At 52.4% G+C, this 18,843-nt stretch overlaps 3 protein-coding genes across 4 annotated transcripts in view; 2 read left to right on the top strand and 1 right to left on the bottom strand.

Annotated features, from left to right (window-relative positions):
• The first annotated feature begins 1,618 nt into the window (after positions 1 to 1,618).
• Positions 1,619 to 10,554, top strand: LOC144216524 (tubulin alpha-3 chain-like). Its single transcript, XM_077745920.1, has 4 exons — positions 1,619 to 1,715; positions 5,687 to 5,763; positions 5,860 to 6,540; positions 10,172 to 10,554. Exons 1-4 carry the CDS (start codon positions 1,619 to 1,621, stop codon positions 10,466 to 10,468), a joined length of 1,152 nt encoding a protein of 383 aa, XP_077602046.1. The 3' UTR covers positions 10,469 to 10,554.
• An 839-nt stretch (positions 10,555 to 11,393) lies between these two features.
• THAP7 (THAP domain containing 7) lies at positions 11,394 to 13,884 on the top strand. The gene is made up of 5 exons (XM_077745862.1): positions 11,394 to 11,508; positions 11,681 to 11,760; positions 12,180 to 12,335; positions 12,842 to 12,982; positions 13,178 to 13,884. The coding sequence occupies exons 2-5, from the start codon at positions 11,681 to 11,683 to the stop codon at positions 13,734 to 13,736; spliced, it is 936 nt and encodes a 311-aa protein (XP_077601988.1). The 5' UTR covers positions 11,394 to 11,508; the 3' UTR covers positions 13,737 to 13,884.
• A 734-nt stretch (positions 13,885 to 14,618) lies between these two features.
• The window catches only part of LZTR1 (leucine zipper like post translational regulator 1), a 25,765-nt gene continuing 21,540 nt past the window's right edge, over positions 14,619 to 18,843 (bottom strand). The window contains exons 16-21 of one of the 2 annotated variants that reach the window (XM_077745820.1): positions 18,551 to 18,707; positions 17,551 to 17,677; positions 17,313 to 17,462; positions 16,531 to 16,636; positions 16,363 to 16,443; positions 14,619 to 16,096 (exon numbers count right to left, since the gene is read on the bottom strand). In XM_077745820.1, the coding sequence (XP_077601946.1) occupies positions 15,980 to 16,096; positions 16,363 to 16,443; positions 16,531 to 16,636; positions 17,313 to 17,462; positions 17,551 to 17,677; positions 18,551 to 18,707 (738 nt within the window). In that variant the 3' untranslated portion in view covers positions 14,619 to 15,979. The remainder of the gene's footprint in view (positions 16,097 to 16,362; positions 16,444 to 16,530; positions 16,637 to 17,312; positions 17,463 to 17,550; positions 17,678 to 18,550; positions 18,708 to 18,843) is intronic. The other variant, XM_077745821.1, reaches the window with a different exon arrangement.

The raw sequence follows: 18,843 nt of genomic DNA, 5'->3' as shown, positions 1-18,843 counted from the left end.
TATACTTCTAGCCTTTAGAACTGTGAGAAAATAAACTTCTGTTACTAACACTACCCAGTCCATGGTGTTCTGTTATGGCAGGCGACCTAAGATAGAAGGACTCACTCTCTCGGAGAGAAGAAACAGGGAGGGTTTCTCCTGGTTTCCCTGGCTCTCCATTGACCTCTTTCCATTCCCCCTCTTCCTGCTGCCAAAGCTGTCTTTCTAAGGGCTGACCTAACATACTACCTAAATGTTCCCAAGGCCTACAGAAAAATTCCAGCTCCTCTACCTGGCGTGTCCCATTGCAGGGGCCGAGTTCTTCGCTCTTCTGTAAGGAGAGGTTAAGGGTCTGCTCCAACACGCTTTAAGGAATCACCAGAAAGGATGTTGCATTCTGGTGATGGGGGGTGGGGGTGGTATGCCAGAATTACTCTTACCCTGCTTTTCTCAGAAATAAATACACACTGCATCCTAAAGAAAGTTAAGTCAATCTGGAAAAAAATCAGGTGACTGTACCAAAGTTCCCTAACTGTGCTCCAAACCAGCTCTTGGGGGGTGGGGGTGGGTGGAGGCTGGGGTATACCTTCCAACTTCCTTATCCCCAGAAACTCAGTTCACATTAAAGAAGTAATCAAATCCTGCCTGGTTCCTGGATGCTGAATGGCAAAGGCCTTTCTGCACCGGAAAAAGGGTGGACAAGAAAGCAGGTGCAGATTTGGCATATGAAGCTGGCATCCAATTTGTTAGTTCAGATGAAAGAATGAATCATTCCCAAGCACAGCTGGACCTTCCAGGGAACGCGTAGGCCCAGGCTCAAGAGATACGAATGCTTACTTATTAAAAGGATCATGACCCCACTGGTTTACTCACAGAGCAAGCAGTTAGTTTAGGCACTTAATAGCAGGTGATCAACACTATCCCAAGCACACAATCACCAGATGTACCTAATGAACTCTCTGACAAATACGTTTTTCAGATTCCAAGTCTCTTGAGCTACAGCACACGTCCATGGACCAGATGAAGCCACTTGAAGTAACAAAGTAACATTTCTGAACATGACTTCACGAGCCTCCAATCAACAGCGCCCACCCTCTCAGGAGACCCCTGCCCCCAAATTTCCCCGTAAAATCCCTCACAAGGAGTTCCGGACTTTGGGCACTGGTTTTACGTTCTCCTGGGTGGTGCCACACCAATGAATAGCCTATCTTCAAGGCAAAAACTTGGTGTAAGTCTTTTATCGGCTTGCAGGGCATGGGGGAACAGCTCTCCTTTGGATAAGTTACAGGTAGATGATAGGCAGGCGTCTGAGAGGCGGTCTCCTTTGCAAAGACCTGAATCTCGAGCAGACAGGTGAGTGGGCCTGGGACCCCAAGCAAGAAGGCGGCACAAGCTTTTCAAGCAGCCTTTCGCACATCAAGGGGTTACATGGGTAAAAATGTGCTACGTCGCACGCAGGGTAAACCGTGACCACGCCCACCTAACTTCTGAGCATGCACCAGAATGCTTCGCTTTTAGCACGCCACAGCCTTCCCGCCAAAGCCATATCCAATCAGAAAGCACCATACTCCGCAAGTCAGCAACATCCAATAAGAAGCAGGATTCCAGGCCTAGGTCTGCCCTGAGGCACTGAGGACCAATGGGCGCCTGGGCAGCGGCGAGCCAATCCTGGACCGTGTGCACAGCGCAGCTGCGGCAGTTGGGCGCGTGGCGTCTGTACCGGCAGTTGAGGTCAAGTAGCGGCGTTGGGCAGCAGCTGAGCTCACCATGGTAAGGCCCCGGGTACCAGCCCACATTGGCGGGACCCTGACCACTCTCGCTCTGAGGAGGCCCAGGCGGGAGGGAGGATGAAGCCCGCCACGGGAGGCCCCTGGGTGTGGCAAGACAGATTCTAGGACTGGGACTCCGTGGAGCGGGCGTGGGGGGGAAGAGGGGGTTGGGGTGTGTCCAGGAAGCCAAAAGCCGCCCGGACGAACAGATGGTCATCCTCTCGCTTGTTCTCTGGGTATGCGAACCCTGAGGGCAGCGGCGATCTACAACGTAGTAGTGCCTCAGCAGGTGCAGATGGCTCGTCGAAAATTGTGCCTTTATACGAGCCAGATTGGCAGCTGGGTGGCCTTGATTTAGTCTCTGAGGACAGCAGTAGTGTTGTGTTCCTGAAGCCTGAAAGGTGGTTCTTAAATGTTGACATCCCTACAGTGTCTATGTATTTTATCTTTTTTAATGTATGTTTATTTTTGAGAGAGAGAGCGTGTGCACATGCCCGTGCAAGTGGGGGAAGGGCAGAGAGAGAGGGAGACCCAGAATCCCAAGCAGGCTCCAGGCTCTGAACTGTCCGCACAGACCCGGGCGTGGGGCCCAAACCCATGAACCGTGAGATTATGACCTGAGCTAAAGTCCCACACTTAACCGAATGAGCCACCCAGGCGCCCCTACAGTATTTATTTTTATAGAGTTTATTATGAGAGAAAGAGCGCAAGTGGGGGAGGGGCAGAGGGGTTGGGAGAGAGAATCCCAAGCAGGCTTTGCACTGTGAGCACCAGCCTAATGCGGAGCTGGAACTCACAAACCATGAGATCATGACCTGAAGGGAAATCAAGAATCATGCTTAACCATCTGAGCCACCCAGGCACCCCATGGTCTTGTCTACAGTGTCACAAATTAGGACTCCAAAAAGCCTTTGTTTATGTGGCTTATCTCCATAGCCATTTGTCATGTGAGAAATTAAAAACAAGAAACTTTAAAAATATTTACTTACTTTAAGGCAACACACATTAACATAAATACCAAATATCCAAGTTGGAATAGCCATAGTTTGTTGGCTCTTTCAAGGAAAATAACATTTCATGAAAAAAGCAGCTAATTCAGTTGGCAACTCAAAGCACACAGTGCTATTTCTTTTTTTTTTTTTTTAACGTTTTATTTATTTCTAGGAGAGAGAGAGAGAGAGACAGCATGAGCAGGGGAGGGTCAGAGAGAGAGGGAGTCACAGACTGAAACAGGCTCCAGGCTCCGAGCTGGCAGTCCGCACAGAGCCCGACGCGGGGCTCGAACCCACGAACCGCGAGATCATGACCCAAGCGAAAGTCGGACGCTTAACCGACTAAGCCACCCAGGCGCCCCGACACAGTGCTATTTCTTAAAACAGCTGTATTTCAGCAGGTTCCCAAGTGCTCTATGGATACTTCCATTTTGTCACAGTACTTGAGGGTGGAGGTTTTATAAAACAATCATTTTTTGCTTCATCATGAATATTCTGAAATTGACCTTTTTTATTTTTCTTTTTTAGTCTTTTTACTGTGAGTGCTTAAGGGTGAAGAATCTAATGAACACTGGTACAGGTTGATGTCACTACCTTGATTTGTGCTAGAGCATTAGCAGTTTTACCCACTTTTTTTTTTTTTTTTAAGTTTTGAGAGAGAACATGAGAGAATCCCAAGCAGGCTCTGCACTGTCGGCACATAGCCCAATGCGGGGCTTAAACTCATAAACGGTAAGATCTTGACCTGAGCTGAAGTTGGACGCTTAACTGACTGAGCCACCCAAACTCCCCAGTTTTACTCACTTTTTGGTTATGCACCATCCATACAAATATGAACCTGATGAGAAGGGCTGATCACCTCAGTAGTCCTACTGTGAAATTGCTTTAATTTCCATGTACCCCGAAGAGGTCTGTGGATCTGTAGTGGCCTGAGAAGGCCAGTGATTACTTTGAGGACTGTCGCTGGGTAGGGGATCAGTAGAAACAATTAACAGGAGGAAGGACAACTTTGTTGTAAAGTAAAGGAATGAGGGGAGCAGAAAGGTCTGCACATTTGCTGTCTGGAAGCTGAAGCTTCTGGGTATGTAGGGAACAAAGTAATCTGCCAAGAATATGAAGAGAGCTGGAGCTTGAAAGAGGATGGAGATGAGGCTGAGTAAAGAAAGGTAAAATTTTAATGATCCATGTGAGGTTGGTGATGAATTTTTAATGGATTTCTGTTGAAAGCTAGAAACGATTTTTCTGACTGCTTTTCATTAGTTTCATTGGATAGTCAGAAGGAAGTGGCCTTGCAGATCAGGTAGCACATCAGCCCCTGTTTTGTAAAATAAGAAACAGATTTTCTCAGGGTACAGAGCTTACTGTGATCATACTCAGGCTGAGTCCATAGAAAACAAAATCAGGCATCCTGTGAAGTAGATAGGCTGCCTGGGTTTAAGTAAGGCAAAATTAATAATACTGCTCTGTACATAGTGTGATTGGGTGGATTGAAAAAACTTCCCGGAGTCTTGATGAGTTTCTTCTCTGAAGGAGTACATTCCTTGTCATTGGAGAAGTTCTTTCTGGAACTAAATACTCCCTTCTGCGATGCATTCTTGGTGTATTGTGGCATTATGTGAATCTCTGTGCCCCTAATTTGAGATTTGGTGCTTGTGGGACTTCAGTGGTGCCTGGGTGGCTCAGTTGGTTAAGCGTCCAACTTCAGCTTAGGTCATGATCTCGCAGTCTGTGGTTTGAGCGCCGCGTCAGGCTCTGTGGTGATAGCTCAGAGCCTGCAACCTGCTTCGGATTCTGTGTCTCCCTCTCTCTCTGCCCCTTCCCTGCTCATGCTCTGTCTCTCTCTCAATAATAAACGTTAACAACTTTTTAAAAAATAAATGCCAAACTTAAAAAAAAAATAGGACTTCAAGTTCTTGGTATTGTATATTAGGATTTAGGGTAGGTGGAACACCTTGAATTTCATTTGATTTCTTCTATATATTTGTAAGGATAACATGTCTAAAATATAATAAGTGATTAATGACTGTACAGTTATGTTTATGGCAGGAAAGATATGATACAGTCAAAATAGGTACTTTGATTCTAAGCAAACCACCAAAGGACAGTGCAGTGTTGCAGCATTTGTGATGTCTGGTAGCCATTAACTTCTAGCCTTGAGGTGAAGGGAGGGAGTGGTTACTAGAAGTTGAGAAGGTAGCTTTATAAAGAACACAGACTGCTAAAAGTTAACACACTCAGGGAGCCCATGGCAGTCTGGCAGGGAGGAAGAACCCTGATCTCCTCATCCTCTAACCTCCCGGTCTCTTGTTGATACCTGTCATGGCTAATGCAAACAGAAGCCAGTTGCAAGGAAGCCCCTTTACTGCAGTCCAGATGGGTCAGCCTCCATGATGAGCACAGCCCTGGATGGAGAAAATAGAGGGTAAATGTAGATGGGCAGATGGAAGACACACATATGGTGGCCAGTGGCACCTGGGCCATGGTGATCTGTGTTCAAGTCTACTTTTCCTTCCCTGAGTCTATTACCTCATACTAATTGCTATATTCTTGAGAGAATAACTGTGGCTAGACATAGTGTGGAGTTTACTATTGACATTACATGTATGGTAGCAAACACTTTTGTGTAGGGGCTAAGTCCAGCACTTAGTAGCTAGGGTGGTTTAGAACACCTCAGTTTTCATAGGAACAGAAGGGTCATATAAGCGTTCTGGGAAAGGTCTGTGAAAGCCGTAGACACTGTGAAATACATATATACATACATATATGTATATGTATATATGTATGTATATATGCCATATAGTNAAACTGGTAAGGGGGCGCCGAGAAGGCTTCCTGTGGACGTTGCCCTGGACGGGAGGGTGTGCGGGGATTGCATCCAGGAGGGCCCTTTGGCAGACGCCCACGCCAGAATCTTGAGTCCCCGCTTCCCTTCGCGTGTGGCTTCAGTGCATCCGTACGTCTGTAACGCCTGCGTGGCTTTGCTTCCGAGTGTCCTGCACGTGTACTGTGGGCGATTTGAACGCGTATCATCTCGCAGAGGAAAAGAAGGGAGCGTGGCGTGTTGGCGGTCGGCGGTGTGGCTTCTGCGGCACTGACTGCCGGTCTCTGGTTTCTCTCAGGCGGATCTGTGCACGGGGCTGCAGGGCTTCCTCATCTTCCACAGTTTCGGGGGCGGCACCGGCTCTGGGTTTGCGTCCCTGCTCATGGAGCGGCTGTCGGTGGACTACGGCAAGAAGTCCAAGCTGGAGTTTGCCATTTACCCGGCCCCCCAGGTGTCCACGGCCGTGGTGGAGCCCTACAACTCCATCCTGACCACCCACACGACCCTGGAGCACTCGGACTGTGCCTTCATGGTGGACAACGAAGCCATCTACGATATCTGTCGGCGCAACCTGGATATCGAGCGGCCCACGTACACCAACCTCAATCGTCTGATCGGGCAGATCGTGTCCTCCATCACAGCCTCCCTGCGATTTGATGGGGCCCTGAACGTGGACTTGACGGAATTCCAGACCAACCTGGTCCCCTACCCCCGCATCCACTTCCCCCTGGCCACCTACGCCCCGGTCATCTCGGCTGAGAAGGCCTACCACGAGCAGCTGTCTGTGGCCGAGATCACCAATGCCTGTTTCGAGCCGGCCAACCAGATGGTCAAGTGTGACCCTCGGCATGGCAAGTACATGGCCTGCTGCATGTTGTACAGGGGGGACGTGGTCCCGAAAGACGTCAACGCAGCTATCGCCACGATCAAGACCAAGCGCACCATCCAGTTTGTGGATTGGTGCCCGACTGGATTTAAGGTAGGACTGGGTGATGTTGAGTGGTGTTACCTGTTGACAGGCAGCCGGCCTCGGTGGGGGATGCCCTGTTCATGGCAGCCAGGCTGCAAGAGATCAAGTTTAGTAAGTAATTTGCTCAATGCCTATCAACTATTTAATATACCCTTATTTCTTACAACCAGCCTATAAAGTTCGGGGGTAGTATTACTGACATGTTACGCTTTAAAGACTGAGCGGGGACAGCTTAAAGGCCTCATGGGCAGCAAGTGATGGGGAGAGAACTCTCAGAGACAGTCTGATTGTAGGTCTGGTCTCCACATTTCTCTACTGGTCCTAATAGTGTATTAGTAGTTACCATTTTCTATTAAAAAGTGTTTTTTAGACTTAATATAACTTCAGACATTTATGTTCATTGCATTTTAGGCAAAACTTTTATTTTTGTAAGCAGAATTTTAAATTTGTTACACAGTGTTGACTGTAGGGGCAGAATAGTTCACTGTTGTTTCTCTGGACCACACTAGCAATGCTGTGTCACATGTAAAATCACACTAACAGGTGGCTCCTTCAACTATGTTTAGTGTCACAATGAAATGGCTGCCATGAAAAAAGCAACTCATATTTGGAAGCCAAATAACAGAATGTCAGGCTCCAGGCTTATTGTGATTATCCAGCTAAATGCCTCGCCAAGCCTGGGTTTGAAAGCTTTGAGTCTTTTTCTTCCTCCCTCCCTCCCTCCCTCCCCCTCCCTTCCCCTTCCTTCCCCTTCCTTCCCCTTCCTTCCCCTTCCTTTTTCGTTTTTAATATATTTTTTTAATGTTTTATTTATTTCTAGGAGAGAGAGAGAGAGAGAGACAGCATGAGCAGGGGAGGGTCAGAGAGAGGGAGTCACAGACTGAAACAGGCTCCAGGCTCTGAGCTGGCAGTCAGCACAGAGCCCGACGCGGGGCTCGAACTCACGAACCACGAGATCACGACCTAAGCGAAAGTCGGATGCTTAACCGACTAAGCCACCCAGGCGCCCCGTCTTTTTCTTTATTTAAAAGTGGATGTTCACCCCTTAGTTTTCTGCACTAGGCAAAGCAGTGGATCCTGCGTTTGTACATCCTAAGGTGTTTCAAGAGTTGTATGTTCCAGGGTCATACCAGGTTGAGGATGATAAGCAACAGACATGTGTCATCTGGTTCCCATTTAGAATGGCTGTAACTTGCCTGTAACTGCATAGAAGTTTTTGAGCCCCACTTTTGTCTGTTGGATACCTTGATACAGATCATCTCGGAGGGCATAAAGTGATGGATTTAAAGTGACTCACAGGAAAGGGTAAACTCTATGACCAATCTGGAAATAGTCACCTTACATGGGAAGTTTGCAGTCTGGAGCCTGTTTCAGATTCTGTATCTCCCTCTCTCTGACTTTCCCCTGCTCATGCTTGCTCTCTCTCAGAAATAAATAAAACATTTTTAAAAAACATTAAAAAAAATAAACCTAACTTTAAAAAAAAAAGTGCTTCAGCTGGGAGGTGCTGTAATTTGTGCCCAAGCTCTCTTTCCTAAGTTTCTGGCTCCTGTGAACCAGTGGGGAGGCCAGTCTGTGAGGAGGCACTGTTCCTAAGGAAGACCATCCAACCCTAGAGGGACTGTGTTGAATTCCCATGCTCTGAGCTCGCTCTTGTCAGTTGGAGTGTGGTTTTGTTATATGTTCCCTAACCAGTTGCTCAGGGAGACACTATATTCAAGGACTCTTTTCTGTGTTTAAATATATTCAGTTTTTTTATTATAAAAATGCATACATGTGGCAAAATATTAAAAGGTAGAGGCTCAAAAGCTAAAGTCCTTTTCCTTTTCTTCAGAGCTTTCTTTGTCTTCCTTCCATGTATGTTCAAGGTATTTTATACTTTTGTTATATGGGTGAGGATGACAGAAGCCAGCAGTATGGATAAAGAATGCATGCTCTTTTCATGTAGGTGACAGACTGGACTCAGTACACATAGCCAAAGAGAACAGGGAGCTGGTAGCACTCCCACTTGGAGGGGCCAGCTGGCCTGGCCTTAGATATGTGGGAGGGCACCCCTTGGTCAAGGTCAAAGCCCTTGGCTCTTCTCTCTCCCCCTCCCAATAATTCTGGAGATTGGCTGGGTGCCTAGCTGCTGCTAACTGCTCCCCATGGCAGTGATAGGTCACTGCCTCAGCACACTCCTAGGCATTTATCCTTCTCCAAAATGATGTTTCCCGAGCTTTCAAAGGCTCTTGCCTGTTTGTTACCCTATAGGGTTTGTGTGTGTGTGTGTGTAAGTTTATTTTGAGAGAGAGAGGGAAAGCACAAGTCAGGGAGGGGCAGAGAGAGAAAGAGTGAGAATCCCAAGCAGGCACCATGCTGTCAACACAGAGCCCAACGTGGGGTTTGAACCCACGAACTGTGAGGTCATGAACTGAGCCACCCAGGCACCCACCTTATAGGTATTTTTAAACATAAATACATATAATCAACTTTGCTTTTCGTTTTGCCAGGCATGTGATATATCTTGAATATGTTTATATGCCAAGACAGATTTCTCATTCTTTCTCATGATCATACAGTTTTTCACTAAATGGGTGTATAATCATTTCACCACGATGGACATTTGTTTCCAGTTTTGCCATTACAAACAGTGCTTTAAAATATAAAACTCCCCTATGACCCACCAGTAGCACTGCTAGGAATTTACCCAAGGGATACAGAAATGCTGAGGCATAGGAGCACATGTACCCCAATGTTCATAGCAGCACTCTCCACAATAGCTAAAACATGGAAAGAGCCTAAGTGTCCATCAACAGATGAATGGATCAAGAAGATGTGGTTTATCTATACCATGGAATACTACATGGCAATGAGAAACAATGAAATCTGGCCATGTGTAGCAACATGGATGGACCTTGAGGCTGTTATGCTGAGCGAAGTAAGTCAGGCAGAGAAAGATAACCATATGTTTTCACTTATAAGTGGAACAGGAGAAACTTAACAGAGGACCATGGGGGAGGAGAAGGGGTAAAAATAGTTGGGGAGAGGGAGGGAGGCAAACCATGATAAACTCTTGAATACTGAGAACAAACTGAGGGTTGATGCGGGTGGGGGAGAGGGAAAGGGGGGTGATGTGCATGGAGGAGGGCACTTGTTGGGATGATCACTGGGTATTCTATGGAAACCAACTTGACAATAAACTATGAAAGAAATAAAATACTTTATAAATGTTTATACATGTAGCTTTCTGCTTTTGTGCAGGTAAATCCAAACATTGAAAGCATATGGTCAGGTATTTTTATTTAAAAATTTTTAATGTTTATTGAGAGAGCATAAGCAGGGGAGGGCCAGGGAGAGAGAGGGAGACACAGGATCTGAGGCAGGCTCCAGGCTCCAAGCTGTCAGAACAGAGCCCAACATGGGGCTCGAACTCATGGACTGTGAGATCATGACCTGAGCCGAAGTCAGAGGCTTAATTGGTTGAGCCACCCAGGCGCCCCACGTGTGGTCAGGTATTAAATGTTGATCGATAACTGCCCAAAGGTACCAATTTCTATAGGGCATCGTTTAGACTGGGTCCACAGCTCCAGTTTTTAAAAACAAGCTACCATTTGAGGCCACAGTATAACTGTCATCTAATTCTCCCTTTTTCTGGCAGGTGGGCATCAACTACCAGCCCCCCACCGTCGTCCCCGGAGGGGACCTGGCCAAGGTGCAGCGGGCCGTGTGCATGCTGAGCAACACCACCGCCATTGCCGAGGCCTGGGCCCGCCTGGACCATAAGTTTGACCTCATGTATGCAAAGCGAGCCTTTGTGCACTGGTATGTGGGGGAAGGCATGGAGGAAGGGGAGTTCTCCGAGGCCCGGGAGGACCTGGCAGCTCTGGAGAAAGATTATGAAGAGGTGGGTGTGGATTCTGTGGAAGCAGAGGCTGAAGAAGGGGAAGAATACTGAATGAGTGCATCTGGCAACCATCCCTTTTTATCACCCCCATTATAACATTACAAGATATGTTTACCTATTAAAGTTTCTGTATTGAAGCATCGTGTCCCTTGTGCTGCACTTTTGACATTTGATATAATTCACAATGTAGATACCTGCCTTTTCCAAGTGGATTTCCAGGGGACAAAACATGTTTCCTCTCAAAAAATTAAGCCTGTCTGTATGTTTAGTTAACACTTTAACCCTAGAAAGAAGGCTTCAAAAGGCATGGCTGAAGGAACTAGGAAGAATGCTTTGGTTACCTTAAATTTAAGCATTTCTTAAATCCTTCACCCATTCTTGATGTTCTTTGGAGAAATGGAATAGTCATTTGGCTTTCTTCTAAATCGTGGAGAGGCCACTTTCCCCCAGTCTTGTAGGAGGGTCCGGAGAGGCAGCCCCGCCCGAGTGCACTCATTGACTGAAGCTCCCATTCCTTGAAGGCTTTTGATTTTACCTCTAACTTAGCCGCGTGCCTGTCAGAAAGGACCGGGCCTTCTGCCCATCACATTTCCCCGAATTGTGATCCGTGGCCACCGCCCACCCATCCCATTATAGGCTCCTCTCACGGAGTAAGCTATGAGCACTGGATTTCCTCAGGTCATATTGATCACGCATCGTGGCCTCTTTTTCTTCTAGTTGCGAGTTTCCTTTCTTGCAGTCTAGCCTTTCCCGGGCGGCCAGCATCGATCCCGGGACCCTGCCGGTTTCCCGCTGCCGCGCCGCCTGGACTCTGCGCCGACGAGCGGGGAGCCGCTCTTTCGGTACCGAGGCGTTAACGGCCAAGAGTTTGCTCTGAAAAGACAAAGAGCCCGGGTGTGCGACAGCGCAGGCGCCCAAGGAGGGTGGGGCGACGCAGACCCGGCGGCGACCTTACGCTCCCGCCGCTTCGGGGTCCCGCCCCGACTCGTCCCGCCTCTGGAGCGAGCGCCTTGCGCTTCCGAGTCTATGGTATCAACTTCCACCGCGCGCCGCTCCTCGCGAGACTTTGGCGGCGCAGCAATGGCGAGATCGTGAGTGCCGCTGACGGGAGTCAGGAGAACGGGCTGGGACGGGGCTCGGGCGAGATCGGGCCGGGGGAGACCCGACAGGCCTGGGCCGCCAGGAGCGGATCGGCGGCTGGGGGCGCGAGGCCCCTCCGGGCCTGGACAGCCGCCCACGACCAAGCTCCCGCCTCTTCCCCAGATGCCGCGTCACTGCTCCGCCGCCGGCTGCTGCACAAGGGACACGCGCGAGACGCGCAACCGCGGCATCTCTTTCCACAGGTCAGCGCGCGTGCGTGCTGGCATGCGAAGGTTCACGTGCTCAGGCACTGGTTTTACCCTCTTCGTGGAGCTACAGTTGCGCATGCGCTTTCCTCTGGTTGGCGCGTTGCTTGTATTTGTATAGGAGGGAAAGGGGCGGTGCGGGTGCGACCGAGTCTAAATAGGAGAGGAAGCGTGGGACCTCTACCAGCCTGCGGCTCTCTCTCTGACTCTCACCTGCCAGGTGATACTAAGGAAGTTGCTTTCCGTGAGGCCTCAGTTTCCTCACCTGGGCCTTGGTGGGCGATGTTTACCTGGCAGGGTTGAAGGGCGGTCCGATGGGGGTTTGTGCATGACCAGCCCTTGGCGTCTGGAGAGCTTGAGCAGCTTGAGCCCCGGGCTACAGACACTCTGGTGCTTACTGGTTTGTGGCTCCGCAGACTTCCCAAGAAGGACAACCCGAGGCGAGGCTTGTGGCTGGCCAACTGCCAGCGGCTGGACCCCAGCGGCCAGGGCCTGTGGGACCCGGCTTCCGAGTACATCTACTTCTGCTCCAAGCACTTCGAGGAGAACTGCTTTGAGCTGGTGGGAATCAGGTGAGCCTCTGTGGCAGCAGTCACCGGGGCGGCTTAGAGGCATCAGAGTAGCCGGCCCATCGGGGCAGCCTGTACGGCCACTGGCTGGTTCTGCGTGTGCCTGCCTCTTCCCAGCTTTGCACCTCAGTGACAGTAAGGCCCACCCCCTCAGGATCACTGAGCCAGTGACAGGAGAAACATTAGCTTTTTCAAAGGCCGTTCCGTAGAACCCTAGTCCTCCCAGCAAATCCACAATGAAATTCTTTTCGGCTGGTTGGCCTAGTTCTAGTCTTTTTATGCATCTAATTTGGAAGCGCCCTGCAGAGAAGATTGGTATAATTCTACCTAATGTGGCAGGCCCTAAACTAAGTGTTGGCAACATGCCTCCCCACCTCCCATGGTGCCACGGTGTTAGCACGGGAGAGCCTGATCTGGGGGTGCTGGGAGCATGGTAGCTCTGTGCCCTGCAACCTGCCCTGGGGGCCAGTGCTTATTGTCTACCTCATCCAGGCTGTTTTTCCCCACAGCGGGTATCACAGGCTGAAGGAGGGGGCAGTTCCCACAATATTTGAGTCTTTCTCCAAGTTACGCCGGACAACCAAGACCAAGGGGCACAGTTACCCACCCGGCCCCCCCGACGTCAGCCGGCTCCGGCGATGCAGGAAGCGGTATGTGCCATGGGTGGAGGGTGCCCCACTCCCACCCCAAGCCTCAGCGACTGGGCTTTAGAGTGTGTGCCAGCAGTCTTGCTGGACAAGGTTCTAAACCAGTGAAGTAGACTAGGGCGGGCAGGTGAAGTGGAATCTGGCAAGGCTTTGGCCTGGCTTATTAGCGTCTCTCTCTCTCTCTCCCTCTCCTCTCAGCTGTTCTGAGGGCCGTGGGCCCACAACTCCATTTTCTCCACCGCCACCTGCTGACGTTGCCTGCTTTCCTGTGGAAGAGGCCTCAGCACCTGCTGCTTTGCCTGCCTCCCCCACTGGGAGGCTGGAGGCTGGCCTCAGCAGCCCCTTCTCAGACCTCTTGGGGCCCCTGGGTGCCCAGGCGGATGAAGCAGGCTGCAGTGCCCAGCCCTCGCCGGAGCCCGAGCGGCAGCCATCCCCCCTTGAGCCACGGCCCGTCTCCCCCTCAGCCTACATGCTTCGCCTCCCGCCCCCAGCCGGAGCCTATATCCAGAATGAGCACAGCTACCAGGTGGGCAGTGCCCTGCTCTGGAAACGGCGGGCTGAGGCCGCACTCGATGCCCTGGACAAGGCCCAACGGCAGCTGCAGGCTTGCAAGCGGCGAGAGCAGCGGCTGCGGCTGCGGCTGAGCAAGCTGCAGCAGGAGCGGGCACGGGAGAAGCGGGCACAGGCAGATGCCCGCCAGACTCTGAAGGAGCACGTGCAGGACTTTGCCATGCAGCTGAGCAACAGCATGGCTTAAGCAAGGGGCTGCTGGCCCCTGGGCTGACTTGAGAGGCTGCCTCTTAGGGCTTCAACCTCTTCCTCCCTTGGAATCCACCTGGAGAGGGACCTGATCTGAGCTGTGTCCACCAGACCTGCCAGATGCCATAATAAAGTGGATTCTAGGAGTCCCTGCTATCTGGCTCAGCTAGGGGCTGGGGCCCGTCCCCTAGAGTCCAGGCTCTCAGCGGTGGAGAGCAGAAAATCCAGCTCTTGCCCACCCCACCTCATGCAACTCCAGGCCCCACAGAGTTTCCTGACAGGCTGGTATGAGTAGAGGCCAGGAGCAGCGCCAGGCACCCTCTCCTTAGTACCTCAAACAGCCCAGACTTAAGTAGTCTGGTCCCTTTGAAAACATTCATGAAACCCAGGCCAGGATCCCATTTCTTTACAAGGACACCTGCATGGCTTTTGTCCATTAGTCTAGCCTGCCCAGCAGTCAGTAGGGTACAGCACCTGAATCCCAGCCTGCAGACTGGCCGCTCACACTGGGCCTGGCTCATCTGTAAGCTGGACAAAGATGGCAATTTCTGACCTAGTGCTACTACGATTGGCAAGTAGTAAGGGCCTAGCAAGGGACACTTCTAGTCCCCAGAGGCCTGAGAAGAGATGGGGAAAACTTGGAGGCAGGCATGAGGACAGCAATCGTGGCCTCTGCTGAAGTCCCCATTTTTCTTCAAGTTGACTGGAAAGTAGGCTTCCCTGAATCTGTGCTTGTGGCAAACAGGTCAGTGTGCAGGATGATTTTAACTGCACACACGACCTCCCTGCTGGTCCCGGATCCAATAGCCGCAAGAGCATAGCCAGGTTTTCTCTAGTCCTGGGAAGTGCCACACAATGCTGTGAGACTGGCTTTCTAGGGTCCTTGGTGTGTAACTTCATTTATTCATACCAGGTCTAGAAAAAGTCAAATGACCAGTTACAAGGGTCCACTGTAAAGCACGGTTTGCAGTTGTTCTCCAAGGTTTCCAGGGTCACCAAGGCTCGTCTTGTGCCAGGCCATTTCCTAGCCTGCTGGCAGCCTTACAGCTGCCCCTGGAACCGGGGCTCCCTGTCCATCTGTACACGGCACTGGGGCTCTCCAGCAAGGGCCAAGGAATGGCAAGTGCCATGTCTGCATGGGGGCACAACTGGAGGGAGGAAACATGAGGGACTGTTTTCCCCTTAAGTGGCTTCCTGGCAACCAGGGCAGAAGTGCCCATTATATTAGGGTGGGCTCACACAGGGCCTTCTGTTGGGCGGGAGAGGATGTGGTGCCCAATCCCAGCCCGGGCAGGGCCCTCCAGTGCAGTGCAGGAGCGGGACAGCCTTGGGACTCCAGGATTTCTGCCACAGCCCCTCTCCCCTCCCCACCCCGCATCACTGGGTAACCCTACATGGGGCTGAGAGTTGCTGACATGGATAGAGGACTGGACAGGACTGGCCCGTCTCAAGCACTTGGGTCACATGGTCCATCTTCAGCTCAGGGAGGCTGAAGGCCTGAGTCCACCAGTGGGGACTGTGCCCATCAGGTCCAATAGGTAGCACTACTATAGTCTTAATGGCATGTCTATGACACAGAATAAATACTTGGGGACAGACAGAGACCTGGGGGGCACCTTCACGGACTTCTCCCTGGTGCAGTTGGGGACCCCCAATGTGTGCACAGTGGGATAGGATCCTGCAGCCCCTCTGGAAGCCAAGGCCCAGTCCCACATCAGGGCCCTTCACACCCCAAAATACATCCTGAATCGTATTTCATCTGCCCATTACTGTGGTCCACCCACAAGCTCTGGGTGACAGTAGGGGCCCTTATAGCAACCCTAGTGAAGATGAGGGGCTACTATGTAGCCCCATATCTGAGGGGTCTCAGGGCAGTAGGATCCAGTGGCCAGACCCACAGCCATACACAGTCCCTACTGGATGGGCAGCCCCAAACCAGCTCCGTGGTGGACTCTCCCCACTGCTGGGCCCTGCTTCCCACCCACACCAAGTGAGGAGAGGGGGCCAGCCAGGGAGCTTGTTTAACCATCCACTCCCTGTGGGATCTGTGTCCTTGGCAGTAAAATGGGGCATTCAGAGCCCCCTATGTCCACTTTCCCTCCAGAGGCTCTGGACACCCTGCCCCATGGCTGATGGGTCCAGCCACTCCGCCTGAGGCCTGAGTGTGGCCAGTGTAGTCTGCAGCGGGCAAGGCAGGAGCAGGCATGGTTATTCTTGAGCGGGCCAGCATCGCGCAGGCCCTTATATGTCAGCGCCCAGCTCTGCACACTGTTTGTCGGAGATGTGGGAGGCCAGGGAGTCTATGATGTCGAGAAGCAGCTGTTGGCTCAGCGAACGCAGTGTGGGCAGCTTGGATACCTGCAGGAGGCAACCAAAAGACCCAAACTGGATGGAACCGGATTCACATAAGGGCCAGAGTCTTCTGGGAGCTCAGCCAAGCTAGGGCACAGGCTGACTCCAAAAGGCCAGTTGTTGGGTACTCTGCTTGGCTAACTCCAGGGACCACTGCTGCAGGAGATGAGCAGATTCCACGCACCCCACCCCACACTGGGCCAAGGCGAATGCAAAGAAAGTGGGTCCTAAAGATGGGTGGGTGCTGAATGCTGGGCTGGGAGGGCCCTGACCTTGGTGAACTGGTGCACGATGATGTGCAGGCAATGGCGCTTCATGTCCAGTGCTTGTGTCTTGTCGGCCGCTTCCAGGATCTGGAATGGCAGGTTCCTTGAGGTGCTGCTCCATCTCTCACCCACCCGCCCAGATTCAGGGAGGCCCGCAGGCACCCGGTGAGCTACCTGCAGTACATTCTGTACCGTCACGTTCATCTCCAGGTTCTGCTTGCAGTACGCCTGCAGCCGGTTGTTGTAGAAACCATAATAGTAGGGAGCCGCAAACAGGTAGCTGGGGGCTGGTTAAGGAGCTGCCAGCCAAAGGAGCTCGTCCTCCCGCCCCTGTGCATCTCCCCTGGGAAGGGGGCAGCTGGAGCCCCGCGCACCCCAGGGGCAGAGGAAGCCTGAGACTGTGGCTGCCTCCTCCTACGTGCTCAGAACAGGGAAACTCACCCCCCATACAAGGGACCAGCATAGGGCTCCAATCCAGGCAGGACACTGACTTGCTCTCTACACGGACTCTGAAGTACTTAGGGGGCCAAAGGCCCTATTCAAGATCCAAAGAAAACCTGGAAATCCTCTCCCAGGAAAATGCCCATATGCACATTTGCAGAACTAACTGTGGCCTCACAGAGCCCTGAAAGGCATCTTGAACCCACGTGCAGGCCCCCATGAAGTGATGTGACTAGGAACCACTCCATGGTGACCGCGGCAATCTACGCACCTGTAACCCAGGACCACTTTCTGCGGGCAGTTGTGAGGGTCAAGAACCCACCCATCCCACCCGGCCGCACACCTCTCTGTGTCTGCTGGCCAACTGCTTCAGGGAACCCTAGGAGAGCACTAGGTACCAGGAAATCCTCAGGAAATTGCTTGGCCAGAACCAACCCACGGGGCTCCAAAGGTGCCTAAGTTGGGGACTCGGACCTCCAGAGGTGACCTGGGAGTGCCCACGGCAGGGAGGATGCAGAGAGTCCTCGGGTGGCATGTTGACCTCGCCGTAGTAGATGTAGCGCAGCATGGACTCAAAGGCCTGCCTGCTGGGCACCATCTCCCCGATGGAGATGTTCACCTGCCCGTCTTCAGGCATGAAGGACCGGAACATGGCCTCAAAGTAGCTGTAGACAGGGGCATTAGGGTCCTGGCTCTCGGCAAACAGAGGCTGTGCCCAGGACTGCCCTGCCCTGCAGCCATACCCCCACCCACCTGGAGCGGGCGGCCAGGATGGCCTTGTGGGCCGGTCTTGGGTGCCCATCCAGCAACAGAGTGATGTCACAGAACTCCGCGCCTGCCCCCTCCAGGTATGCCTTCATGTCCTGGATCAGAGACGTGCCTGGTGGGGAGGGCAGGGGATGGTGTAGAGGGACCCCGAGCAGATGCCTCCTGCCCCTCTGCAGACTCACCGGTTTCAGGCCTCAGGGCCCCACGCGCTGCTTCCTGTATATCTGCCCATGCTGCTGCCCTGAACAAACCTCTCCCGGGCCGCAAGCCCCGCTCTGGCCCTTGGGGCACTAACACGTCCTGTTACCTTCTCCCCTCAGCCCCAAACATGGCCCTCAGGCCTGCCCGACCCACAGAGTCTGATCTCCTCAACTCAGTCCAGTGAGCCTTCCTCCCTACCCTTATGCTTGAGCCTCCTCTGGGTCTGGCAAGCACTGTGTCACCTAGGGCCAATGGCCAGATGCAGCACAGACCCCAGGGAGAGTGAGGGGACAAAGGAGACTGTGATGTCCCTCCCCAGGCTAGGAGGGCACAGGGAGCTACCAGGAATGTTTGAAGTCTTTGGACTGAGCTTACCTCTCACTAGGCCCCAAAGGGTGGGCGCGCCTAGAAAAAAAGCTTGTGACTAGTCAATGACCCTGAGCACACTGCCCCCAACGGAAGCTCTCAGACCTGATGTCTGTCAGGGCAGGTGCCCTCACTAGAGAGGGACCCGTGCCCACCTCCGGAAACAGGCTCCGGAGATTCTCTGCCCTCAGGCGCACAGCTGTGTTAGGATACCCCATGGGTCAGGGGCTCTTCCTTCCAACGAGCCTGACCTGCCTCCCTGTCTGCCCATGCAGGAGCCCCAGGAGCACTCTGGGCACCCCCTGCACCCACACCCCACCCGGAGGGCCTGGCAGGTACTTCCATGGCTCCCAAGTCTCCACCCAAGGTGAACACCATCCCTGTCTGCTGCCCTCGGGGATGGGGACTGGATCCCTACCAATGTCCACAGGCTGCTCTGAGGGGGCGCGGGGAGGCGGCTGCTGCTTCCGCCGCACGATCTCCACGATCAGTGGGGAAGAGAGGCGTTCGAACTCCTTCATCATGATCACCTGATTGAAGTGGGACTCCTTCACCACGAAGTTCAGGCAGTGCTCCTGGGACACACAAGCCGGAGCAGGCAAGCAGGGTCAGGCCTTGGCCGATGGGGCAGCAGCCTAGGCAGGAGGACTTGGGCTGGGGCAGGGGACAGGGGGCTTGTGGCGGGGGCGGGCAGCCCGGGTGGGGGTTGGG

This window comes from Crocuta crocuta, unplaced genomic scaffold, assembly GCF_008692635.1.
Source record: "Crocuta crocuta isolate KB4526 unplaced genomic scaffold, BGI_CrCroc_1.0 scaffold344, whole genome shotgun sequence".
Classification (NCBI taxonomy): Eukaryota; Metazoa; Chordata; class Mammalia; order Carnivora; family Hyaenidae; genus Crocuta; species Crocuta crocuta.
The sequence above is the reverse complement of the archived record's forward strand: the minus strand, read 5'-3'. Positions and strand labels throughout refer to the sequence as shown.